The sequence below is a fragment of the Tachysurus fulvidraco genome, chromosome 1 (genome assembly GCF_022655615.1).
Source record: "Tachysurus fulvidraco isolate hzauxx_2018 chromosome 1, HZAU_PFXX_2.0, whole genome shotgun sequence".
In the NCBI taxonomy this organism is placed as follows: Eukaryota; Metazoa; Chordata; class Actinopteri; order Siluriformes; family Bagridae; genus Tachysurus; species Tachysurus fulvidraco.
In genome coordinates, this window is record NC_062518.1 from 41,943,683 (window position 1) to 41,970,803 (window position 27,121).

Below are 27,121 nucleotides of genomic sequence, written 5' to 3' on the forward strand. Positions count from 1 at the left end.
TTAGTATTGTTTATCATACTAATGTGTCATTTCATTCAGGAAATAAATAGAAGAAATCCGTTAAAGCCAGAAAGATTTATTCATCAGTAATATCTTAATAACTTGAAGAACCGTCTCTAAACCCAAACTCACATTCCCAATGTTTGCTTCATCCTTTCCCGAGTAGGAAAACGTTTGCAGTGAACTCAGCTGTATAAAGTTTCACATTGGTACATTTAATATTCTTATCCAGTATTTTCTTCCTTGGACATTACCGCTCAGACCTAAGACCTAATATAGAAATCATAATGCTGACAAGTACAGATGTTTCAAAACTTTTACTGCATTTTATATATATATATATATATATATATATATATATTCATTTATAATATATGTTAATTTATTTTACAAATTAATATTTTAATAGCAATGATAAAACACTTTGCACACAAGAACAGACAGACATCTAGTACAGGCATACACACAGATATGACATAATTTGTGTATCAGTAGTTGCTTAAAATCTTCATTGGTTTCGAATTTGTTGGAGTTACATTAGGCCGAAAATGTCATCTCATATCATTTCATATACGAGTTATGAATTACTTATAAAATATAAGCAATTCTCTATGTATTCATTAGTACTGCAGATTCCAAGGCCTAAAGAAGCAGAGCTCTTATACAATGATTTGCAGTAATGTGCGGAAATGTATGACAGAACTCTGTAGAAAATGCTACTCAACATGATCAAGATAGTAAATAATGTAGATCATTCAAATGTAATGGCTTGTTCACCAGACTCAATCACAGGATGCAAACACTGCTACATTTAACATTAATTTCTATCAGCTAATCAGGAAAAGTAGTCAGTATATGAATTAATAATCTCTAAATACACGCCTTAAGAACACTTGATTCATGCAGCGCTTGTACTGGAGGTATTCAGTGTGAGAACTTTCAGTCAGTTGCTGTCTCGCTCAAACGTTTTGAGATGTATGTCTAGAAATAAACCCTGTTAAAGAAGTCCGATTTGTACGGATGTATGAATAAAGGCATATTTTACACCCCTGAAATAACCCAATAAGCTTGGAAGGAAAAAAATCGCATGCTGGTTACATCAGGTGATGGTATTCTTTAAGAAATAAATGGCCACATTTGCACAGTGTAAGAAGACAACTGATATGTGCAGTGCATATTAGTACACCGTACATGGAAGTACAGTGTGCTGCAGCAGTGGTGCTACTGAAACTGTCTTTTACAAGGATTTGCAGGCCATCAGTTTCAGTCTACTGCTAAAATGTCAGAAACCTTCTTTCTAAAAGGGTTAAAACCTAAAGGCCAAGGAAGGTATTTATTTCTAGGGAGATTCAGTAACCAATAAATCAGGCTTCGGCAATCTTCTGGCTTCACAGCACTTCCATATATATATACAGGTCATTTTGTCCTTGCTACTGTAGGCAATCCTCATGTGTCATATGATGTGTATGTTCAAAGTTCTGTTCGGTCATTATGATGATCATTTTATTTCCTGGAAGTATGAGCTCAGATTTCTAATAGAGAACAGAAGAAGCTTCTCTAAAACTACTACATGTGTTTTTAGGAGTGTCCCCTCCATCATAGCAAGCTAGGATGCTCAGTCTCATCTTCTGGACTTGAGGTCTCCTTAATATCAGCGTGGCTGTTTTCCAAATCCCATGGATAGAACTTGGCAGTGTCCGGATTAGAGCCAAAAAGCATTTCTGTAACGCTTTGCTGTACGGAATCAGAAGAATGTGAGGCCACCATTTTGCTGAGCTCTGAGCAAAAGAAATCTATTTCGGCAAGGTCTTCCATGGCTGTGACACTTACTGTGGTATTTTTGTTCGGCATAGTTATTTTCTTACCGTTGGGTGTAAAAGAATCAACATCGGTCAAGCTACTGGAATCAGACTGGAAAAAAAAGTCTGTCATCGAGTCACCGGGTGAATAGTTTAAGTTTTGGGTATCAGGGCTAATCAAGTTAGCCTCGGCTGGTACGAGGGGATCTGCTTTGTTTGGTGCAGAATTGCAGTGTAGTTGAGGAGACTGACTAACTCCAAAGTCCCAGTTACTAGACCTGTTATCTCCATAAGATATGGAATCATCTTGGACAGATCCAGGGACAAGGATGTCTGTATTGCAGTGAGTGTAACTACTTCCTGTAAGGTGGGGCATCGGACTGAAGGGGTCAAAACTGTCAAGCTCGGATCCGCTAAAGGAATCGGCAAGGACGTCAGAAGAACCAGTACATCCAAAACTTGAATCTTTCATTATCTCATCATTGGTGGCAGGGTTGCAGGTATCAGGCTCAGAATCAAATATATTTGTATCATTGGATTCAGGGCTAAAGGGATCAGGAACCTGTATATCCAAATTGGTGGGATTGGGCTCTATGTCTACATTGTCAATTACAGAGCCTGAACCCATTTCTGTAGATACTGGACGTGAATCTGTTGGTGTGGGACTGAAAGGATCCAGTCCACAAAATTCATGATACCCAGAATCTAGTCTTCCACTATCAGTGTTTGGATTCTTGGCTTCAAATTCATGCATTGGATTACCAATGAGTAATGAATCCAGTAAAACCAAACTTTGGAGATTTGCCTCAGATGAGCCAGATTCCTTTATAATGATAGTTTCAGAGGTAGGAGGCTCAGGATTCCTGTCAGTATTCTCACAGTGATCTATGCTGCCAGTGTCAAAGCTGAATGGATTGCGAGTACAAAGCTTGTAACCATCAGTCGCGAACATCCCACTGTCACCAGAGACAGGGCTAATGAGGTACTGAACTACAGGCTCTGTATTACAACACTCTGAATTTATATCCACAGTACAAGCTTGGTCAACATTTTCTGAATTATCTGATTGGGGCTTTAATGCACTATTGCTCTCTAAATCAGACATACTGCTTTCAAGGGGGTCAAGACCAGCATTTTGGTCTTTTGTTTCAAGAGAAATGGTAAGTGAAGTTAGATTCTTTGCCTCAGACTCAACTGGTTCGTTTGGTTCAGGACTGATGGGGCGTTGCTCTGGTCTGACCTCGTATTCTTCTTTGTCAAAGCTTTCCTCTTCAAAACTATGCTGCATTGGGTCCTCATTCTCTGGAGCAACATAGTTAAATTCGTATGTTTCAATAGACTCAGGACTCACATGGTCACCCTCAGATTTCTTTTTCTCGCTTACTTCAGGAGAAATGGGGCTAGTGTCAGAACTACCGGGGTCTAACCGGACTGTGAAGAAATATATATCTCCAAATTTGTGGTCGTCTGAGTCGGACGGTTCTTCGTGATGACTTTCGTCGTTTGTATTACTGAAATGATCTTCTTTGAGCTCTCTTTCAATATCACAAGGATCACTGATTAGCTCATGGATTTCTTGACAGGGAGGACTTGGATTACCGGTATCAACAGTTCCAGGGAATTCCATCTCAATCTTTTTTTCACTGTCAGTTTTGAGACTGGAACTGAAGGAAGCTTGTTTCTCGTCTATGTTACTGCTACCAGGAAATGGCTCTGGATCATATGCCTCAGGACTGAGAGGAAAACTTGTGTACGAGCTTGTATCAATCCGCTGAAGTCCGTACAGCACTTGATTCCTTCTAACATAACTGGGTCCTGCCTCAACTTCTGGCTCTTCCTCTGGATGATCTTCAGCCATGCCAAAATCTCCATCAAAGGAGCTGTCAACTGTGGAACTGGATTCAGATTCTTGAATGTCGTTATATTCACAAACAATAGGGTCAAAACGTCCTCCATCTTCAATCTCTGACCTTGCAGGTAGATCCGACTCGTTTCGTTTGGTGTTACACACTTCCACATTGTCGAGCTCTTGGGTCACTGTGATTTCGATTCCAACCTGAGGACAGATGTCAACATATGATGTGTGTTTCTCAGAATCAGCGAGCTCAGGGACGTTTTGTTCAAACATCCCGGAGTCAATGGACTGACTGCAGTTAGAACTAGCTGGAATATTAGCAACATTTGAAATATCAGCATGGTCTTCTTTATTAGCAGTTTCAGGACTCAAGGGCAGAGGGGTGAATTCTTTAGCATCACTTTCTTCACTGAGGGGAGAATCCTGAGGAAATGGCCCGTTTGCTACCTCACTGAACATGTTATCGCTAGCAAAGGGGTCGCTGCCTTTGAATGGATCACCTGACAGGAATTCTGAGAGAAAACAACACAATGTTAGATACTAATTGTTGATTTCTTAATGGAACATCCAGTCTATACTAATACTTTTGCAAACAAGTATTTCATAGAAAATGCAAGAACTAGGTAAAACTATATAAACTATGTTAATGTTTTGCAGAATTTAAGAACACGCATAGCATACACAACACTGACCTGTCATATCCACTTTCGGGAAGCGTTCATCTCCGAACACATCACCTAGGAAGTAGATGGAATGCACTTTACTCCTGCTGTATTTGCATATTACGTCTTCTGCAATCATTTTCCAGCGTATTTTCTGACAGTTTTCTTAAATGAATGCTGTTGCTTATAGAAAGTCATTGCAACTGATGAATCCTGAATGTTAAAGTCAATAATACAACTTTAAATTCACAGATTTTAACTCAGAAACACTCTTATACATACTATATCTTATGCGAGCAGAATAGAATAGACAGTTTGACCCTTGACAATTTGATCTGGTCAGATCTAGAACTATACAGCATTTTGCTCAGGTGTCTTTTGTAAAATAAAGTCTAAATTGGATTTTTCTCATGAAATAAAGCAACAAAAATAAATAAATAAAAAATAAATAGGATTTAACATTTTTCAAGGGTTCCTCTCAAGGGTTATCTAGAGGGCTATTTTGTTTAGCCCATTAGCATCATAGATGGAGAGAAAATAGCTGAGAAAAAATACACTAAAATAATGAATATAATTGGCTTAACAACCCAAGTTTTTTTTTTTCAGACTCTCGCTAATACGTCAAAGGCCATTCATAATGATTAAGGTGTCAAAGAAACTAGTTCCAAAGTGATATGTTTTTAAACACTGATTGTTACAGGAAACCTAGGAACTCTGATTTAAATCAAATTAAATATTATCACATAACATTCCCACTTACAATCAACAAAAGGGTCTGGGTTGAAGAAGTCAAACTCCTTGCTAGAACTTTGATTAACCGGTCTGGACATGAGGGACTGGACGATTTCAAAATCCTCTTCCCCCAGATCAGCAGAGCCTGTGTGCTTTAAAGAGAAAAGAGTGTGTGTAATTAGTCAAAATCAGGACATCACAATCCCTCTAAAATGGGTTTAAAGAAGTAATTTTGGCATAAAACTCCTTGATAGAAAAGATTAATAGCACTCAATATTAAATACTATTAAATACTAATACTGTAAACAATAATACTGAAAAGAAAAGAAAAAATTGAAAAGTCTATACTGTAGATATGTATGCTCCCCGGCCACTTTAATAAGAACACATACGGTCAACTCGTTTATAAAATAATACAATCAGCTAATCATGGGACAGCTGTGCATTGCTAGTTTTTGTTTTCCACACCACCATTAAACTAACTGTGGTCACATTTTCTGCAAGTTCTGCTGTAAACATTAAATGACCTATATATGCTTGATTGTATGCACTGCACTGCTGCCTGTTTACTGGCTGTTAAAATAATTGCAAGAATGAACTGGTATGCTGTTGTTCCTAATACAGTGGCCAGTTGGTGTTCTGCATTTTAATAGGGCACGCTCTACATTGCTGAACCATTAAAGACAACTGCAGACAACTGATAAATATTATATGTCCTTACACATGACAATCGGTTCATACTGCGTGTGACCTTTACCTGTGAAGTTATCGATCTGGGTGACGCATCCTCGTCTTTAAACTCTGTCAAAGTGATCTCGGTGAATGAAGACGATCCACTGCTTTTCTGTGGAATTGAAATAATCACAAAATAAAGAGTAGAGTAAAGAAACCATATACGCACTGCAAAATATACATGATTATCAAACATTAAATCAGTGCTGGTCCTCCTGCTAACATCAGCAATGTTAGCAAGCTAAATGTTAGCAATTAAAAATTGAATAGATATTGAAGCTAGCATTTTCTTAATAATCTTTAGAATATGTTTGTATTATTGTCAACTTATCTTGAACAACTAAAAGGAGTTTTCAAACTTAATACAGGGAATTAGCTAGCTATAGATTAAGAGCTGTGTCTATTTAGCTTGTTGGTTAGCTAGCTAGTTAGAACAGTTGAAAGGAAACTGAAAGATAGATTGGAAGAGGTTATATTATATATTATATATTATATAAGCCAGATAGACAAACTACACTGTATGCTAGAACATTCCAAAGTGGTTTCCAAACATTAGACAGAAAACTAGGTAGCTTCAGATTGAGAGGTGTATTTACAGTATTTTCATTAGCTGGTTTGTTAGCTAGCTAGAATATAGTTAAAAGAAAAATAGAAGCTATATTATGTAAGACTTTTTTAAGCCAGGTAATAAGCTGTACAATGTGCTAGAACATTCTGAAGTGGTTTCCCAACATTAGAAAAGGGATTAGCTACTGTAGCTAATAATGGACACAGCTAGATATCCTGTGGTAAAAGCAAATTTTTTTTGTACTTTTTGTGGAAAAAAAATCTTTGGCTGGCTTTTGTGCTAATATAAATAAGGGGTTAATGTGACATGTACACTGTAACCATAACACTGTTCTTACAAATGCTAGCTAGTATTGGTTTAAGTTTATCCCAAGTCATTTTCATTAAGTAAATTATATAATAATGTGTTTTAGACCAAGTTCTCAGCAGAGCGCTGCAGTTTCTCAGGTCCTTCTTCGTGTTCCTGCTCAGAAGGTTCGTTTTCCACACTGTGATGTCTGATCGCTTTTACTTCCTCGTAGACGCAGTTGCCGTGCTCGTCATCATCCTCGTCTTCCTCTCTGGAACTGCTTATGGTTTCTGACATCTGGGACGTGATCTCTGGAGCACATGCTTCAATGGCGATCATCTCAGTAATCAGTTCACCTAGTCTCTGTTTAGCCTAAGAGATAAATAAAACATTAATTAAAACCCCACAAGACATGCAATTACTCTGAAATTCAGATAACAATTCAGTCACTGCATCAAAAATTTATGCAAATTATTGTAGCACATGACCTCCAAAAGCCAAAAACATTTTTTGTAGTTGTTCTGTAGAAAAGATGGTCACATAATGTGGTGTTTTAATTTCCTTCATATTGTCGGTTTTCCAGGGTGTATCCTGCCTTGATGCCCGATGACGCCTGAGATAGGCACAGGCTCCCCGTGACCCGAGAAGTTCAGATAAGTGGTAGAAAATGAGTGAGTGAGTAAAAGGACGCTATATTTTATCCACTCAATAGTCTACAATATAATATCCATATAAACATAGCGTAATTATAATAATAAAACATGGCTGTGCAATTGGCCAATGCCGGCAGACTGGAGCCAATGGAAATGCTTCTCTCTTTCGGTGCATGTCTTTATTCCTCTGAATAAAGCGGACCGCTTGAGGTAAATTGTCTGGAATGATTACTATATTAATTAATTTACAATGCCTACCGGTAGGCATTAATTTACAATGCCTACCGGAACTGACCAGGGTACTAAATCCATAAGTGTCAAGACAAATACAGCAACAAGCAAAGAGGCATTGCCAGAGAGTCAAGAAATGATGATGAAAATAATTTATTATTAATACTTCAGTAAAGTTTATTAAATCTATCCTGTTGTTAGTGTGGTCTTTAAACTTATGAACTGTGTATAGACTGAAAAGGTGGTACATTTGACAACAATGCAATAAATAATTTAGGTGCATCAAAAAGCGTGCTCTTAAAGATACCAGAAGACAAACTAATCCAGCACAAATTAGTGCAGAAAAGGTCACCAAAATGAAGTATTTGGACCTCATAATTAAATACAAAAGGAGGAGAAAAACTGCAAAAAGGTCCACTTTTTTGAAAAAAGAACCATCCCCTTTCAATCGGCTGGCTACGGACCTGAATAAGCTTATAACTATAGGAGTTTGTTGAATTTGACTGATTAAAAAAAATGAAAGCCATTTTAACTATAATAGTATGCAAAGATCTGTTGGATTAATTACATATTCAAATGTATGTGATTTGGCAAAGAAATAAAAATGTTTCAATACATTTATAATCAGTATAGCTGATTCAGCACTGAGTCATCTAAATGTCAATTAAAAAAAACCTGCGCTCTAACCTCAGTAATCTCCGTGTACGTGTCTCCGATGCAGTGCTTGAGCGGCCCCATGAGTCCGTGCACCTCCTCCACCCTCGTTCTGGTGCTGCTGATCTCCTCCTGGAGGCGCCGCAGCTCCTCTCGAGCTCTCGTCAGCTCAGTGTCATATTCTTGCACTCTCTGTTCCAGTTCCTCTTGCTCTTCCTGCAGGGACAGGAGCTACACACACACACAAGCACACAGACACATTTATACAATATATTGCCATCAGCACATGCTTTCTGCAGAGTTTATAGCTACAGACCTCCAAACTTCATGTGGCCTTCAGATTAGCTCAAGAACAATATAGAGAGCTTCATGGATGGGTTTCAGAAATGGTCAAAAAGTACCATAAACACACTTCTAAATCTTCCGAGAAGAGTTAAATCTGTTATAAGGGTTCAGAGGGTGGACAAACTCCATATTAAACCCTACGGATTAAGAATGGGATGTCATTAAAGTTCATGAGCATGTAAAGTGTATTTGTATGTGTATGTGTATGTCAGGAGCTACTGGGTGCTGGCAGAGGTTTCATTATAGCCTACTGTTTAATTATTGTCCCCATGTGGGTTGTGCCATGCCCCTTCCTATTGTTCTGTTTTGCCGTGTCTCACCTGTGTCTTGTTTACCTTGATGTATTGAACTACATATGCCTGTCTTGTTCTCTCTGTCGTCGTTAGTCATTGCTGTTTTCAAGCCGTATGATCGGACGCTGCGCTTTTTATTGTTATAGTTATGTTTGTTTGACGTAAGTTTTTTAGTTTTCATCCTGTTAATAAAGCAGTTTTTACTGGATCCTGCATGTGGGTTTGAGCTGCTGTATGTGGGCGATCCAACAGTCTCTGTCCTTTAGAGAAAGATTCCACTTTGAAGCATATTAACATTGCTTTGTATTGAACTCTTTGCTAATTGTTTCGCTTGTACTGTATTTTTGTTATTGCTAAGATGAGAACTTTGCAGTTGTTTGCCATGCTGATGTCAAGGCAGCGTTTCTTAGTATTTTAAGGATCTCATGATTAGAGATAACATCTTCATTTTTAATTGGTGAATTCATTTCAATAAAGTGCAGATGTGTGCATTTGAGTTCAATTAGTATATAGTAAATATATGCAATACGTTCTGGGCAATTAATCTTGCTGAGGTATTCGGGGTAGAAAACATTCAAAACGATAAAGCACCGCTGCATCATTCTCATTAGGTAGAATGACGGGGAAGTACTAGCTCAGTGGTTTTTATACAGGTTTATGAACGAACGATTTTTAAAAAAATTGCACATGAAATAAATCTTGGACACCGAACCGTTTGGATTAAATGCTGCATGAAGCACAGACGGTTTTAAAAACTTGTCCTTCCGAGTAGTTGTTGGTTTCTTGGCCAGCTGAGCGGTGTCACTGCATCATTAATTCATGCTGGAGAGTGTTTGATGTGCCAGTAGGTTATAAATCACAAGATCTCCACCACTTAACATTAGAGGTGGAACAACTTTTAATTAACCAAGAGGCTGTCTTAAAAAGAAATCTGAATTTTATATAAACTAAAGCCAAAGAAATCTTAATATTTGCCAACATCATAATATTTGATATAATTCTTTCGCTGAGTTGTTAGTTATAACTCAGAACTCCTACTGTGCCCTTTTATTGAAAAGGGATGCAAGAATGAAGCTCCGCCTTCATGCAAGCTGGGCAACCTAGCCCCTCCCACTTTAAAAAGAAACAAGAAACACACACACACACACACACACACACACACACACACACACACACACACACACACACACACACACACGCCTACATCATTTTGTTAATGCTTTTACTGTAATTGCAGTTCGCTCATCAAACAGAAAGGTCTTTAAATCTTACACACTGCTTCTTTAAAAAAAATTAATTAATTACTAAAAATCCCAGAAATCCCCTAAAAACTCCACCTCTTTAAAAAAAAAAAAAAAAAAAAAAAAAAAAACCCAAATCGTTTTGTCAATGTTTTCATGGTGTTCCAGTTAACCTTTTAGACAATAGCGGTCTAGTAAAAATAAATAAAAAAAGAATCTTACTATCTATTCAGCTCTTCCCTCTGATCACTTTGTCATTGTTTTCCGTGTAATTGCAGTTTACCTTTCAGACAGCAGAGGTCTGTAAATATATTACACACTGCTTCTTTAAATTAAGAAAAAAAAAAAAAGAATTTAGCCCAGCTGCTCTGCTCTGTCCCCTGAAAACAAACAAAAATAAACGAATGCTAATTTTTTGTCTTCATTATAATTGCAGTTCACCACTCAGACAGCAGACGGTTTTCTTTTTTGTTTGTTTGTTTTTTGTTTTTGTTTTTTAATTTAAGTCTTTTTCCAGAATTCATTTGTAGAAGCTTTCATTTTCCAGACTGCCTTGCTAAGGTTTAAGAGACCACATGGAAATGCATATGCATATGTGTGTGTGCACATGTGTGTGTGTGTGTGTGTGTGTGTGTGTGTGTGTGTGTGTGTGTGTGTGTGTGTGTGTGTGTGTGTGAGAGAGAGAGTGAGAGAGAGAGAGAGAGAGAGAGAGAGAGAGAGAAAGAGAGAAGGAGCTTCACCAGCTGGCCCTCCTGCTTGCGCTGCTCTTGGATGCGTTCAATTTCCTCTTTCAGCTGCGTTCTCCTCTTGGCCAGGTCCTCGAGGGCCTGCTGACTGTCCCGGGACTGAGCCTTGTCTCTCTGCAGAGCCCCTTCCTCCATCGCCACCACGTCCTCCAGATCCTAGACAAGGATGGACAATTTCTCTTAGACAAGGAAGCAGATCCGAGGAACACATGTGAGCAGAAATAGCAGTCGCATCCACCATTTCTTTGCCTAAAGCAATATCAAGGATTATTCAGTGTGACAGTGGGCTGTGGAACAGATTTCACAGCCAGACTTCACCTCTTTATCACCACAACAAGAGGACTCCATTTCCTCAGTGTGCATCTTATAAGAAGGATATTTTTAGGAGCTTTTATATAATAATAATAATAATAATAATAATAATAATAATAATAATAATAATAATAATAATAATAATATAATTTAGTAAATGTCATTTTTTTATAGCTAGCACCTTTTTTTTTTTTTACAGAAAACACAATTATTTTTAAACATGTGGATCATTACTAAGCACAAGGTGTTGCTAGATAACAAAAATGCCATGCATTATTATCATGTTTTAATTTTAAAAATAATAATAATAAATAAATAAATAAATAAATAAATAAATAAATAAATAAATAAACCGTCTGTACACTTCTGTTAGAAAAAAAAAATTCTTTACCAGCATCTCAGCTCTTAGGTTTCCTAGATTTAAAGCTGCAATCTGTGACATTAAAAAAAAAAGTGTTTCTAAACCCACAATGAGTAAATCATTTCAAAGGTGTCTTAATGATTTCATGCTTCACCTTACCGATATGCAAAGGGCCTGGCTGTTTTTTTTTTTTTGTTTGTTTTTTCCATTTTTATTTTATTTCAGACATTTTTCTGGCCCAGAAAATTGTTCTTCTCAGTACATACATATACATATACATACACATACATAATTACAAGGGAAGGGCTTGAATAAAAGGCAAGAATATGGCATGTAAGTGTTTTCATTGCAACTGTAGTTCATTTTTCAGCCTTCAGAGCGTGTGTTAAAAAAAATAACTTTAAAAGCTGGTCACATCATGTTCACTGGATAAATACAGGATGAAAGAAGTCAAGAATTATTTTTCCAGTAAACATATTTATATTTCTAAGCAATATATTTGTGAATGTAAATACGTATCACGTGACTGCTTATGACTACTGTGTTTTCTACATCTCACTGTTTCCTTTCCTCTGACACACTTCATTTAGCTTATCAGCTCATTATATTATGCTGCATTAGGTGTGTACGTGCGTGTGTGTGTGTGTGTGTGTGTGTGTGTGTGTGTGTGTGTGTGTGTGTGTGTGTGTGTGTGTGTGTGTGTGTTCAGGGTAAACACTCGACTGTACAATGATGTTTGCATTGCATTGCAAACCTTGCACTTAAGACATGTGAGAAGATTATACACTTGACTGAAAAAGGAATGAGAGGCAGGATGTAAGAGGAAAGATGGCAAGAGGATTTCTAATAATAAAGTCTATTATTTTAGGCTGGATTCACTCAAGGCACTGACATTAGGGGGAATGGTTAGTACACCACCTAACATGTCCATGAATATGGACTATACAGGAGCACCATCCTCAGTTATAGACTCATTCCACTCATCCATCAAATCAGTAACCATAACCCACTTCCTGTTTCAGTTCAGTGTAGCTCACTTTTGTACTTTATCTAGCTTATGTAGTGGCTAGAGTAGAGTGTGTAGAGTAGTGTGTGTGTGTGTGTGTGTGTGTGTGTGTGTGTGTGTGTGTGTGTGTGTGTGTGTGTGTGTGTGTGTGTGTGTGTGTGACTATTGATTGTGTATAAAAGGTTCTCCTCCTGACGATCAATAAAGATTCAACCATCTACCCATCCAACTACATTTCCTAGTTGTCCATCTACTCAACCATCCATCCATCCATCCATCCATCCATCCATCTACATTTCTTAATTGTCTATTCATTCACCTATTTATTCATCTACATTTCCATCCATCCATCCACCCATCCATCCACCCATCCATCCATCCATCCATCCATGCATCCATCTACATTTACTAATTGTCTATTCATTCACCTATTTATCCATCCATCTACATTTCCATCAATCCATCCATCCATCCCCATTTCCCAATTGTCCATCCATCCATCCATCCATCCATCCATCCATCCATCCATCCATCCATCCAACCAACTGATTTTTATTATTAGGTATGCAGCCTGCAAATTGCAGTAAATTCGCAAGGACATCAGTTCAGCTATACATCCATAATGCTACCTTTTTTGTGAATATTTGTCCATCCATCCATCCATCCATCCATCCATCCATCCATCCATCCATCCATCCATCCATCCATCAATTCATCCATTCATCTATCCGTCTATCTACATTTCCTAATTGTCTATCCATCCATCCATCCCTCCCTCCATCCACAAATTTATCCAATCAGCCAATCATCCATCCAACGATCCTTCCAGCCATTTATCCATCCATTATGATCTTCTGTTTGTTTTACACAGTAAGCAGCTCAGTAAAGGCCTGCAGACTGCAATGAAATTCTTCAGGTTGCCAAATCTGTCCAACAAAATGTCAAACCTGGACTGAGGCCCTAAACCTGTTAATTTATAATGAAGCCTTGAGGCCAAAGAACCCATCTGCTTTTACTGTACTTTTAATCTAATTTTATTGCTGAAGTTTCTGCAATTTCATCCAACAAGGTCTAGTGCCTGTAGAATGGAGATAAACATTGTAGCAAAAATCTCATTTAATCTCACACACACACACACACACACACACACACACACACACACACACACACACACACACACACACACACACACACACACACACACACACACATACACACACACACAATAACTGTAAGAACCCTTCAGGCAGGTGTTCTATTACCACACACAAACACACAATAACACATGCAGAATTTTCACATACACTCAAGCGGAACAAGATTATTCGTGGCTGTGTGTGTGTGTGTATGTGTGTGTGTGTGTGTGTGTGTGTGTGTGTGGATGTGTGTGTACATCTCAGTAAATCTGTGAAATCTAGCAGGTGGGGCTTGCCTCTGGGGCACCAATCACACATCCCTTGCACTAAAATAGCTCTGTGATGTCACTGGTGTTGCTCCAATGCTAGCCCTTGCTCTTGTATGTACATAAAAACCCAGAGAGAGCCTGCTGCTGGTCCGTCATGTTCTTTCTCCATGAATGCTGTTACTGATTAAACCCGCTTAGTAGATAAATCACATGACTGGGCCAAGGCTCTTATTCACTTTACCAGTCATACTGACTTTAATCAAGGACTTTTATTCATCAGGAAAATAACTTTATCAACCCATTCTTGGCTTATAAGTTAACACAACACCCACAACCTCAAAACACATACCTTGAGTTCATTTTCTTCACGAGGGTCTATCTCTTTGGTTGGGATTTCCACTGAGTTTTCTCTGAAAAACAAAAACATTCATCATACATTCATTCCCTAAATTATAACAGGCAAATTTTGAGTAGCTAATATTCACTAATGAAATTTTTTGGGAAGGGGAAGAAAACTGGAGAACCCTGAGAGGACACGTGCAGAACAGGGAACCTGGAGTCTATCAAGGAAACTTGGGGCACGGGGTACAGGGTACCAGTCCATCGTTGGGCACAATTACATTACATTACGTTTACACACCTCAGTACAGGCGATGTAGAAAAGCCAATCAGCCTACAACACAGGGAGAGTGGACTGGGAGAGGAAACCCACTGAATCACAGGGATAACATACAAACTCCACACACACAAGATGAATTCAGCATTGAATAAAAACAGAATTGAATCTGGTGTGTAGAAGCTTTACAGATGCTGTACAATATATAGTGGTACATCGTATGCATCTGGTCAATAGCATCATATTATTTTTTGCACTGTTAGCCACCTTTACAGTGAAGCCTAGAGAAATAAAAATAAGCTTGACTGAGAGCCGTGTGTGTATATATATATATATATATATATATATATATATATATATATATATATATATATATATATATATATATATATATATGTGTGTGTGTGTGTGTGTGTGTGTGTGTGTGTGTGTATACAGAAGGTGTGCAATCTCCATTCAGAAAAAAAATCCAGCAATCTTCCTCATTACACCACATGACTCACACCTGACACACAGCAGATATGATGCAGAGCAACACCACAATATTACAAAAAGCTTCCAGATATAGAAGGAAATTATCCTAATAATAATAATAATAATAATAATAATAATAATAATAATAATAATAATAATAAAGGTGAATAGGAAGGGCATTCAGACCTATAAAGACATGCTCTACATACAGAATAGCATTTGGTAGCACAGATGAGATTCAGTTTGATGTGTAAGTATATGTATTTTTTATTTTTATTTTTTATCTTATCTTCTTTTTTTTTATCCTGCAGGTTTCTGTTTTTGAGCATGGAAAAATGTTACCCGTTTTCCAGACGCAAAAAGCATCTGTTACCTGCATTGATCAAATCCTATAGAGAGAGATGATGGTGTATGTACATGTGCAGTACTCATGATACACACACACACACACACACACTATATATATATATATATATATATATATATATATATATATATATATATATATATATATATATATATATATATATATATATATATGTATACATATATGATTGGAGTGATGCTGCGGTGCGTCTTTACCTGCCGCAGCCAGCGCGCTGGCGTCCCGGCCTCAGGCAGTCCAGCAGAAAGCGCATCATATTAACGGCGTGATTTCATCTCCTCCTCTTCAGTCCATCTGATTAAACTCTGTCTTCATTCACCTGTCTTGTGTTGTTTTTTTCCTCCCCTCCGTTTCCGCGATCATAGACTGTGATCACTTCACATTTCTCACGCGTAATGGAGCTGCGATGGAAAGAAAAAAAAATACATACAGAAGAATCACGTCGCCGCTCCTTGAGAGGTGGATGGAAAGCCAAAGGGGACGAAATCGGAGCAGATCACATGGCTCACGAACTGTAATTTAAAACCGGAAGTGTTTTTTTTTAATGCCCTTAATGCTATGTTACATTCTTTAAGTGTACATTTCAATAAAACTCCGTATGACCAAAACTATATGGACACCTGACCATCTTTCCAATGTGTGTGTTCCTCAAACCGTGGCCACAAAATTGTATTATATGTCTATGTATGTTGTATCATTACACAAACCTGCCCCAAACCTGTCCCACCTGTACAAAAGCCCCTTAGCTCCATGAAGACATGGTGTGTTCAGGTTGGAGTGGAATGACTCGGGTGTCCTTCACAGCCCTGACTCTGACTCAAGCCATTGGAACACCTTTGGGATGAACTGGAACACCAACGGCAGCCCAGACCTCCTGACCTGATGTCAAAGTCTGATCTCACTAATACTTTTATTGCCGAATGAACACAAATCCCCACAAACATGCTCCAACATCTAGTGAAAAGTCTTCTAGAGTTACTGTGTAAAATAAAAATAATGCCAGAGTTATTTTGTAAAATAGAAATAATGCGAGTTACTGTGTAAACTAGAAATAATGCGAGTTACTGTGTAAACTAGAAATAATGCCAGTTACTGTGTAAACTAGAAATAATGCCAGTTACTGTGTAAAATAAAAATAATGTGTAAAATAAAAATAATGGCAGTTATTTTGTAAAATAGAAATAATGCCAGTTACTGTGTAAACTAGAAATAATGCCAGAGTTACTGTGTAAAATAGAAATAATGTGTAAAATAGAAATAATGCCAGAGTTACTGTGTAAAATAGAAATAATGTGTAAAATAGAAATAGTGCCAGAGTTACTGTGTAAACTAGAAATAATGCCAGAGTTACTGTGTAAAATAGAAATAATTTGTAAAATAGAAATAATGCCAGAGTTACTGTGTAAACTAGAAATAATGTGTAAAATAGAAATAATGTGTAAAACAGAAATAATGCCAGAGTTACTGTGTAAAATAAAAATAATGTGTAAAATAAAAATAATGCCAGAGTTATTTTGTAAAATAGAAATAATGTGAGTTACTGTGTAAAATAGAAATAATGCCAGTTACTGTGTAAACTAGAAATAATGCCAGAGTTACTGTGTAAAATAGAAATAATTTGTAAAATAGAAATAATGCCAGAGTTACTGTGTAAAATAGAAATAATGCCAGAGTTACTGTGTAAAATAGAAATAATGCCAGTTACTGTGTAAAATAGAAATAATGCCAGAGTTACTGTGTAAACTAGAAATAATTTGTAAAATAGAAATAATGCCAGTTACTGTGTAAACTAGAAATAATGCCAGAGTTACTGTGTAAAATAGAAATAATGCCAGAGTTACTGTGTAAACTAGAAATAATTTGTAAAATAGAAATAATACCAGAGTTACTGTGTAAAATAGAAATAATGTGTAAAATAGAAATAATGCCAGAGTTACTGTGTAAAATAGAAATAATGTGTAAAATAGAAATAATGCCAGAGTTACTGTGTAAAATAGAAATAATGTGTAAAATAGAAATAATGCCAGAGTTACTGTGTAAACTAGAAATAATGTGTAAAATAGAAATAGTGCCAGAGTTACTGTGTAAACTAGAAATAATGTGTAAAATAGAAATAATGTGTAAAATAGAAATAATACCAGAGTTACTGTGTAAAATAGAAATAATGTGTAAACTAGAAATAATGCCAGAGTTACTGTGTAAACTAGAAATAATGTGTAAAATAGAAATAGTGCCAGAGTTACTGTGTAAACTAGAAATAATGCCAGAGTTACTGTGTAAAATAGAAATAATTTGTAAAATAGAAATAATGCCAGAGTTACTGTGTAAACTAGAAATAATGTGTAAAATAGAAATAATGTGTAAAACAGAAATAATGCCAGAGTTACTGTGTAAAATAAAAATAATGTGTAAAATAAAAATAATGCCAGAGTTATTTTGTAAAATAGAAATAATGTGAGTTACTGTGTAAAATAGAAATAATGCCAGTTACTGTGTAAACTAGAAATAATGCCAGAGTTACTGTGTAAAATAGAAATAATTTGTAAAATAGAAATAATGCCAGAGTTACTGTGTAAAATAGAAATAATGCCAGAGTTACTGTGTAAAATAGAAATAATGCCAGTTACTGTGTAAAATAGAAATAATGCCAGAGTTACTGTGTAAACTAGAAATAATTTGTAAAATAGAAATAATGCCAGTTACTGTGTAAACTAGAAATAATGCCAGAGTTACTGTGTAAAATAGAAATAATGCCAGAGTTACTGTGTAAACTAGAAATAATTTGTAAAATAGAAATAATACCAGAGTTACTGTGTAAAATAGAAATAATGTGTAAAATAGAAATAATGCCAGAGTTACTGTGTAAAATAGAAATAATGTGTAAAATAGAAATAATGCCAGAGTTACTGTGTAAAATAGAAATAATGTGTAAAATAGAAATAATGCCAGAGTTACTGTGTAAACTAGAAATAATGTGTAAAATAGAAATAGTGCCAGAGTTACTGTGTAAACTAGAAATAATGTGTAAAATAGAAATAATGTGTAAAATAGAAATAATACCAGAGTTACTGTGTAAAATAGAAATAATGTGTAAACTAGAAATAATGCCAGAGTTACTGTGTAAACTAGAAATAATGTGTAAAATAGAAATAATGTGTAAACTAGAAATAATGCCAGAGTTACTGTGTAAACTAGAAATAATGCCAGAGTTACTGTGTAAACTAGAAATAATGTGTAAAATAGAAATAATGTGTAAAACAGAAATAATGCCAGAGTTACTGTGTAAAATAAAAATAATGTGTAAAATAAAAATAATGCCAGAGTTATTTTGTAAAATAGAAATAATGTGAGTTACTGTGTAAAATAGAAATAATGCCAGTTACTGTGTAAACTAGAAATAATGCCAGAGTTACTGTGTAAAATAGAAATAATTTGTAAAATAGAAATAATGCCAGAGTTACTGTGTAAAATAGAAATAATGCCAGAGTTACTGTGTAAAATAGAAATAATGTGTAAAATAGAAATAGTGCCAGAGTTACTGTGTAAACTAGAAATAATGTGTAAAATAGAAATAATGTGTAAAATAGAAATAATACCAGAGTTACTGTGTAAAATAGAAATAATGTGTAAACTAGAAATAATGCCAGAGTTACTGTGTAAACTAGAAATAATGTGTAAAATAGAAATAATGTGTAAACTAGAAATAATGCCAGAGTTACTGTGTAAACTAGAAATAATGCCAGAGTTACTGTGTAAACTAGAAATAATGCCAGAGTTACCGTGTAAAATAAAAATAACACCAGTTTCTGTGTAAAATAAAAATAATGTGTAAAATAGAAATGAGGCCAGGTTCCTGAGTAAAATATGATTGTAGTGTAAAATAGAAAGGAGGACAGGAGCTGCTGTGTGAAAGAGAAATATGAGAACAGAAGAATATAAGAGAGAAATAATCTCAGTAACAGCAGGTTAAAACTGATTGAAGGTTAGGTTTTTATTAGCATGACCTAAAACGACTATTGATAAGTTAACGACAACAACTGCATGGCACACGTCCCCCCTTCACTGGACACTTATTGCGTCAGGCTTCTTCTCTTTTTCATGGTTTTATTTTTTGCTCGTGTGCAGAAATAAGATGAACCAGTGCAGAGGACCCCGGCGAGTATGTCGTGTCACAGCCTGCCCTCGTGTCACATGACCAGTACAGGACGCGGCGTGAGCCACAGCAGCAATGATTTCACAAAGCTAAGAAAATGATCTGACTGGGAACCAATTCAGTGTCAGTTCTGGTTCAGGTTCCAAGAAGTCGGTTCAGGGTCACTGCATGCTGGAGTTCACTTTGTACACAGAGTCACTGAGAGCGCAGGGTCATGGGGATGCAGTCAGTTATATTGTGCGTGTGTGTGTGTGTGTGTGTGTGTGTGTGAGAGAGAGAGTGTGTGTGTGTGTGTTAATGAAGACGTGAGGCGATTCACAGGTAGCCTTCTCTCCGAAACTGCTCCTGCAGGATGCTCTTGTACTCGTCAAATCCGCCGTCGACGCGTTGCACTTGTCCTGCCTCGCATACCCACAGCTCCTTACACACCAGGCGGATGAGGCGCTCGTCGTGCGAGACCAACACTACACCTCCCTGAGAGAGAGAGAGAGAGAGAGAGAGAGAGAGAGAGAGAGAGATTAGCTTTTCTTTACAGTTACTCTACTTCACATCAAATCACATAACCCTGTTACGGATTATATCCCAATAACCACACAGATGATTGATTTCTTACTTCTAGCCTTTAAATGAATGAGTCCAAAAACCTAGAAATAAGTCGATAGGTTTTTCAATAAATCTGAAAATATTGCCATGTTTTTTTCTACACCACAAAATCCATCAGTAATACGACACTCCTGATTTCAGGCAAATTAAAAGTCATCATGCCACAAACTCATCTACTACAACTTTATAGTGGCGTTTTGTTTATCCAAATCTCGGTCAGTATCGGACTTGCCTTGAACGTATTTAAAGATTTGGCGAGAGCTTCGATGGTTTCCATGTCCAGGTGATTGGTCGGCTCGTCGAGGATGTAGAAGTTGGGACTGAAAATAAGACAGAGCTGTTTAAATCTAAGTAATGATGCGAAATAGCTCCCGTTTAATTAAACCATACATCTTGTTCAAGTTCTCTGCATAATTAACAGCTCCGTTCCTTTATAAGTACACAGCTGGCTGAATTACCAAGGCATGGTCATCTGAGCAAATGCTACCCGGCTCTTCTGTCCTCCTGAAAGACTCGCCACGGGCCGCGTCGCCAACTCTCCACTGATCCCGTACCTCCCTAGCTGACGCCTGTATTCCTCCTCGGGCCGACCTGAAGGCAACACACATATATTAATCATTTAAGGGGGGAAAAACATCCTGAAATGTGTGTGATGGTTGGTGCTATGTTTGTCTGTCACTCTGATGTCACAGGAGAACACTTAATTGTTCATGTATGAAGTTATAACACCATCTTTTCTCACTTGCCATATTGCACCAACATACTAATGAGAAATCCTACTGTGAAATAGTGGAGACTGTAAGCACTGAGAGGACTCAAAGTCCCAGAACCCCAAAAAAAGCAGAGACTCCACTCAGCTAGTTACTCTGTGTGTGTGTGTGTGTGTGTGTGTGTGTGTGTGTGTGTGAGAGAGTGTGAGAGAGAGAGAGACAGAGTTTGTGTGTGAGTGTGTGAGTGAGAATGAGTGTGTGAGTGAGAGAGACAGAGTTTGTGTGTGTGTGTGTGTGTGTGTGTGAGAGAGAGAGAGAGAGAGAGAGAGAGAGTGTGCGTGAGAGTGAGTGAGAGAGAGAGTAAGAGAGTGTGTGTCAGTGAGTGAGAGAGAGAGATAGTGAGAGAGAGTGTGTGTGTGAGAGTGAGTGAGAGAGATAGTGAGAGAGAGTGTGTGTGTGTGTGAGAGTGAGTGAGAGAGAGTAAGAGAGTGTGTGTGAGTGAGTGAGAGTAAGAGAGTGTGTGTCAGTGAGTGAGAGAGAGATAGTGAGAGAGAGTGTGTGTGTGTGTGTGAGAGAGAGTGAGTGAGAGAGAGTAAGAGAGTGAGTGTGTGTGAGTGAGAGAGTAGGAAAGAGTGAGAGCATGTGTGCGTGTGGGTGAGTGAGAGAGATTCAAATGCTTTTAGAGATGAATGGGTAGACAAGGTGCCAATACTTTTAGTCAGGCAGAAAGAGAAATCTTGGACAGCACTGGACACCAGATTCAGGTTGGGTGTGGTGTAAGTGTTGGGTTAGTGTACTGTACCAGGAAACTTGCTGAGAAGCAGCTCCACTGAACAGACGTTGAGGTCCAGCTGGTCTACGTGGTGCTGACTGAAATAACCAATCTTTAAGTTTCTGTTGGAGAACAAACAAACATCTGGTTTGGGTTTTGCTGGAAAAATGACATCTACATGTAGGAGGCTGACAAAAACACCTCCATCAGCGTATATAGTGTATGTTTGGTCATATACACAGCAATCTGGTGTTAAACGAACACTTCGAGAGAGCACTGCCTCACCTGTGGGCGTGTCTGGTGCCGCTTACGGGAGTCAGGTCGCCCATGAGCAGCTTCAGTAACGTGGACTTCCCTGCTCCGTTCTCACCGACCTGTAAAAAAGCCCCGACACAAACACAGCATTCTTAAACAGCTCCTCCATAATCTCTGCTTGTGTTAAACATTAACCAGCTGCACTGACACGCAGTCACGTACAATACAGATCCGGGAGTCGAGATCGGCCGAGGCGCAGAGAGCGCTGAACAGCCGCTGCTGGGGCGTGTAGTGGAACTCCACCTCGTCTAACTGCAGGATGGGAGGAGACAGCTTCTCGAAATTGTCTGGAAAACTGAAAAACAAAGAAAGAAAGTAAGAAAAAACAAACAAACAAACAAAAAAAAACACCCACACAGTGAAACATGAGGATGTTGCTTTGTTTCTTTCCACCACACAGCATCAACTGTAAACCTGGCAAATACTTTTATACAATTTAAAAAACACTAATTAAATCAATAAGGCGTGTGTGTGTGTGTGTGTGATAGAGAGAGAGAGAATGTGTGTGTTTGTGCATGTGTGATAAAGAGAGAGAATATATATATATATATATGTGTGTGTGTGTGTGTGAGAGAGAGAGAGTGTGTAAGAGATTTGTGTGTTTTTCCCCAATGACCCCCATCATGTAAAACCCACCGTAGGGTGACTTCAGTCTCCTTGTCTATAGGCTTAAGTTCAGGTCTGTTAAAAGAGAAGGACAGAGTGATTAGTTAGGACTGGACGTGATGATGTACAGTATAAAGAGGAGGAGTGTGATGTCCAACATACAGTTTCTCTAAAAGCTTCAGCTTGCTCTGCACCTGTGCAGCTCTGTTAGCGTTGTACCTGAACCTGTCGATGAACACCTGGTTCACACAGAGACATTACAGTGTTACAACAGCAGTAAGGAACACAGAGCAACACAGAGACATTACAGTGTTACAACAGCAGTAAGGAACACAGAGAAACACAGAGACATTACAGAGTTACAACAGCAGTAAGGAACACAGAGGAACACAGACATTACAGCGTTACAACAGGAACACAGAGAAACACAGAGACATTACAGCGTTACAACAGCAGTAAGGAACACAGAGCAACACAGACATTACAGTGTTACAACAGCAGTAAGAAACACAGAGAAACACAGAGACATTACAGCGTTACAACAGCAGTAAGGAACACAGAGCAACACAGACATTACAGTGTTACAACAGCAGTAAGAAACACAGAGACATTACAGCGTTACAACAGCAGTAAGAAACACAGAGAAACACAGAGACATTACAGCGTTACAACAGCAGTAAGGAACACAGAGAAACACAGACATTACAGCGTTACAACAGCAGTAAGGAACACAGAGAAACAGAGAGACATTACAGTGTTACAACAGCAGTAAGGAACACAGAGGAACACAGAGACATTACAGCGTTACAACAGCAGTAAGGAACACAGAGGAACACAGACATTACAGCATTACAACAGCAGTAAGGAACACAGAGAAACACAGAGACATTACAGCGTTACAACAGCAGTAAGGAACACAGAGCAACACAGAGACATTACAGCGTTACAACAGCAGTAAGGAACACAGAGGAACACAGAGACATTACAGCGTTACAACAGCAGTAAGGAACACAGAGGAACACAGAGACATTACAGCATTACAACAGCAGTAAGGAACACAGAGGGACACAGACATTACAGCGTTACAACAGCAGTAAGGAACACAGAGGAACACAGACATTACAGTGTTACAACAGCAGTAAGGAACACAGAGCAACACAGAGACATTACAGTGTTACAACAGCAGTAAGGAACACAGAGGAACACAGAGACATTACAGAGTTACAACAGCAGTAAGGAACACAGAGGAACACAGAGACATTACAGCGTTACAACAGCAGTAAGGAACACAGAGGAACACAGACATTACAGTGTTACAACAGCAGTAAGGAACACAGAGCAACACAGAGACATTACAGTGTTACAACAGCAGTAAGGAACACAGAGAAACAGAGAGACATTACAGCGTTACAACAGCAGTAAGGAACACAGAGGAACACAGAGACATTACAGTGTTACAACAGCAGTAAGGAACACAGAGGAACACAGACATTACAGCATTACAACAGCAGTAAGGAACACAGAGGAACACAGAGACATTACAGCGTTACAACAGCAGTAAGGAACACAGAAGAGACATGGACTTAAATCAACCATGAAATCAATAAAATGTTAAAAATGTTGCTCTGAAATTAATGGTATTTAAATTAAATATTGTGTGTGTGAAAGAGAGTGGGTGGTTTGTAGTGTGTGTGCGTTTGACCGGTTTGTAGTGTGCGTGAGTGGGTGGTTTCAGTGTGTGTGTGTGTGTGTGTGTGTGTATGCACACACGTGCCTGCATGTGAGTGATTTGTAGTATGTGTGCAAGTGTGTGTGACTGGTTTGTGGTGTGTGAGAGCATGTGTGTGAGTGGTTTGTAGTGTGTGTGTGTGTGTGTGTGTGTCTGTGCGCAACTGTGTGTGACTGGTTTGTGGTGTGTGTGAGCATGTGTGTGAGTGGTTTGTAGTGTGTGTGTGTCTGTGCGCAACTGTGTGTGACTGGTTTGTGGTGTGTGTGAGCATGTGTGTGAGTGGTTTGTAGTGTGTGCGTGTGTTTGATTGCTTTGTTGTGTGTGAGTGTGTGGTTTGTTATGTGTGTGAGTGTGTGTGTTTACCTGTATGTGTTCTCTGTACTGTAACTGCGCCTCATACTCCCGTTGCTGGTTCTTCAGTCGGTCCTCTTTTGTTTTGATGAAGTTCTCGTAGTCACCACGGTAACTGTCTAGACGTTGCGAGTGCAGGTGGATGATGTCGGTTGCGACAGCATTCAGGAAATTCCGATCGTGAGACACCACGAGGATGGTGGACTGCCAAGTCTGGGGTCATATGTACATGTACACACACACACACACACACACACACACACACACAATGTATGAAAAATGACGTATAAATAGTGACGTTCATGCTGCTGTGTGGAAAACTTTATTCTTCAAGACTTTTATTTTGTACCAGAGCTAAAAATCACGACTCACAGAAAAACACAGACGTAACAGAAAAAAAAAAATAAAATAAAATAAATAAGTAAATAAAAACAATTAAAAGCCCAGCATCAATGAGTGTGTTTAAATCCTGAGCTTGGGTGACGTGTGTGAACTGGATCAGCAGCCGACGTGAAGAGCAGAACAGAAACGAGACTAATGCAGTGAACCAGTGAGTCGACTCTCTCACCTGTAAATAATTCTCTAACCACAGTATGGCTCGGATGTCCAACATGTTTGTGGGCTCTGAAGAAGAAGAAAAAAAAAAGCAGTGGGTGAAGTGGGTTAGACGCAGCAGTTTCTCCATCACGCAGCTGCATCATTCACTTCATATTTACTCACCGTCAAGTAACAAAAGGTCAGGCCTGAAAGACGGCAGAAACAAAACAGAGGAAGTCTTACAACAGGCACCAATAAACACACACACATTTAATCACACTATTTTTTTTTTGTGAGCACATTCAAATATTTTCTTCCCAATAATCATGATGTTCTCACCGTGCAAACAGAGCTCGAGCTAACGCTAATCTCATTCTCCAACCACCAGAAAACTCTCTGTGGAGGGAAAAAAAAAACACAGCCCCCACATGTCACGTATCCCACATTGTCTAAAGGTCTCTGTTGTTACTTCATGACTAGAAATACTCTTAAACGTTACAGACGGCTGCTTTAATACGAATAATAAAGCGACAGTTGTGTCTCAGTAGCTCTCACTCACTTGGTCGGTTGCTGTTGCATTTTGGGGGAAAATCCTAAACCTGCGAGGATCACTGATGCTCTGGGGAAGTAGGAAGAAGACAAAGAAACAAACAAAAACAAACAACCTCGTTAGAAAAAGCGGAAAAAACAACAACAAAAAAACAACTATTGCTGAAGCTTCTATCATTAAACCGTACAATGCAAACAATGCTTTGTGGAGAGCGCTCACCTGGCTGGAGCTTTGTCCGCCTCGATTTCTTCTAGTTTAGCGTAGATTTCTGACAGACGCACGCTTTCAGTCCCTTCCGCTCTACAAGGGGAAGGAAAGTCAGAAGATCAGGCCATTCGTTACAGGATCGCGGCAGATTCTTTTCCTCTGATGTCCTTCTCTAGACTCAGCCTTATGTTTTTACTTTACTATAACGACCCCTACTGTACTCACGTTCCGTTGGCGATGTGAGCGTTGAGTGAGCGTTCCTCGGCGAGCAGCTCCTCTCTGACCGTGTCGCTCTCCAGTACGCTCTGCAGCGCCGGCGTGTCGTCTCCCGCCACCTCCTGCTCCACGTGCAGGATGGAGATGTGAGCTGGAACACGCAGACTGCGACTCGCCAGCATCTTCAGCAGCGTGGTCTTGCCCAGGCCGTTCCTCCCGATCAGACCGTACCTGCGACCGCTCACCAAACACAGCTCGGCTCCCTGCAGCAGAGACCTGCGGCGCACCGGAAAACACCAGCACAAGGCAATAAGAAGACCTGCGGACGCCACATACACAGGCCGCTTCAGAAATATCGCTGTCTTATTCAGGGCTCCAAAACACTCCGCTGTACAACAGCTACATTTACACATACACTTCCACCATCTACTGGTACACAGTTATGAGGACCGTTATGATTGGTTTAATAAATGATGAACTGAACATTACAAGCTTCATAACCATCATAAGTTCAGGAAAGTCTTCAATACAATAGAGTTTACACTTTCGGCTTTCTTAGTGAAATGACAGGACGTTAAAGAGAGAGAGAGAGAGAGAGAGAGAGAGCGAGCAGTATGTGTGTGTATGCGTGTGTGTGTGTGTGTGTTATGGGTTCGAGTCTCGGGCCGGCCACGACTGAGGTGCCCTTGAGCAAGGCACTGAACCCCCCCCAACTGCTGCATAAATGGCTGCCCACTGCTCCGGGTGTGTGTTCACGGTGTGTGTGTGTGTGTGTGTTCACTGCTTTGTGTGTGTTCACTGCTGTGTGTGTGTGTGTGTGTGTGCACTTTGGATGGGTTAAATGCAGAGAACGAATTTTGAGTATGGGTTACCGTACTTAGCCGTATGTCATGTCAGTTATGTGTGTGTGTGTGTGTGTGTGTGTGTGTGTGTGTGTGTGTGTGTGTGTGAGCTCCTCACCTCTCTCCAAACGACACATCAAAGTTTTCGATCCTGATGTCGTAGCTGCGGTTC

At 38.7% G+C, this 27,121-nt stretch overlaps 2 protein-coding genes across 4 annotated transcripts in view; both read right to left on the bottom strand.

Moving 5' to 3' along the window:
- Positions 1 to 370: 370 nt before the first annotated feature.
- si:ch73-140j24.4 lies at positions 371 to 16,109 on the bottom strand. 3 transcript variants are annotated; one of them, XM_047821259.1, is made up of 10 exons: positions 16,086 to 16,109; positions 15,556 to 15,759; positions 14,233 to 14,293; positions 10,794 to 10,955; positions 8,208 to 8,405; positions 6,763 to 7,008; positions 5,806 to 5,892; positions 5,077 to 5,200; positions 4,347 to 4,391; positions 372 to 4,166 (listed from the first exon to the last, which is right to left on the bottom strand). In XM_047821259.1, exons 2-10 carry the CDS (start codon positions 15,612 to 15,614, stop codon positions 1,597 to 1,599), a joined length of 3,552 nt encoding a protein of 1,183 aa, XP_047677215.1. In that variant the 5' UTR covers positions 15,615 to 15,759; positions 16,086 to 16,109; the 3' UTR covers positions 372 to 1,596. The 3 variants fall into 3 exon arrangements, with proteins under 3 accessions (XP_047677219.1, XP_047677215.1, XP_027026620.2); XM_047821263.1 differs by lacking the exon at positions 16,086 to 16,109 and having other exon boundaries at positions 371 to 4,166; positions 6,859 to 7,008; positions 15,556 to 15,845; XM_027170819.2 differs by lacking the exon at positions 16,086 to 16,109 and having other exon boundaries at positions 15,556 to 15,844.
- Positions 16,110 to 19,324: 3,215 nt separating this feature from the next.
- The window catches only part of abcf3 (ATP-binding cassette, sub-family F (GCN20), member 3), a 12,801-nt gene continuing 5,004 nt past the window's right edge, over positions 19,325 to 27,121 (bottom strand). The window contains exons 6-21 of the mRNA XM_027170823.2: positions 27,068 to 27,121; positions 26,117 to 26,383; positions 25,904 to 25,984; positions 25,694 to 25,753; positions 25,474 to 25,530; positions 25,318 to 25,340; positions 25,166 to 25,221; positions 24,610 to 24,810; positions 22,680 to 22,756; positions 22,548 to 22,592; positions 22,074 to 22,206; positions 21,882 to 21,970; positions 21,627 to 21,718; positions 20,573 to 20,705; positions 20,347 to 20,434; positions 19,325 to 19,985 (exon numbers count right to left, since the gene is read on the bottom strand). The exon at positions 27,068 to 27,121 is cut by the window's right edge and continues 69 nt beyond it. Of these exons, the coding sequence (XP_027026624.1) occupies positions 19,827 to 19,985; positions 20,347 to 20,434; positions 20,573 to 20,705; positions 21,627 to 21,718; positions 21,882 to 21,970; positions 22,074 to 22,206; positions 22,548 to 22,592; positions 22,680 to 22,756; positions 24,610 to 24,810; positions 25,166 to 25,221; positions 25,318 to 25,340; positions 25,474 to 25,530; positions 25,694 to 25,753; positions 25,904 to 25,984; positions 26,117 to 26,383; positions 27,068 to 27,121 (1,615 nt within the window). The 3' untranslated portion in view covers positions 19,325 to 19,826. The remainder of the gene's footprint in view (positions 19,986 to 20,346; positions 20,435 to 20,572; positions 20,706 to 21,626; positions 21,719 to 21,881; positions 21,971 to 22,073; positions 22,207 to 22,547; positions 22,593 to 22,679; positions 22,757 to 24,609; positions 24,811 to 25,165; positions 25,222 to 25,317; positions 25,341 to 25,473; positions 25,531 to 25,693; positions 25,754 to 25,903; positions 25,985 to 26,116; positions 26,384 to 27,067) is intronic.

Coding starts and splice junctions, on each gene's coding strand:
- si:ch73-140j24.4 (XM_047821259.1), bottom strand. CDS start 15,614: ATGATGCGCTTTCTGCTGGACTGCCTGAGGCCGGGACGCCAGCGCGCT. Junction 14,294..15,555: donor CAGCGCGCTGGCTGCGGCAG/GTAAAGACGCAC, acceptor TTTGTTTTTCAG/AGAAAACTCAGTGGAAATCC. Junction 5,893..6,762: donor AGCGCTCTGCTGAGAACTTG/GTCTAAAACACA, acceptor TCAATTCCACAG/AAAAGCAGTGGATCGTCTTC.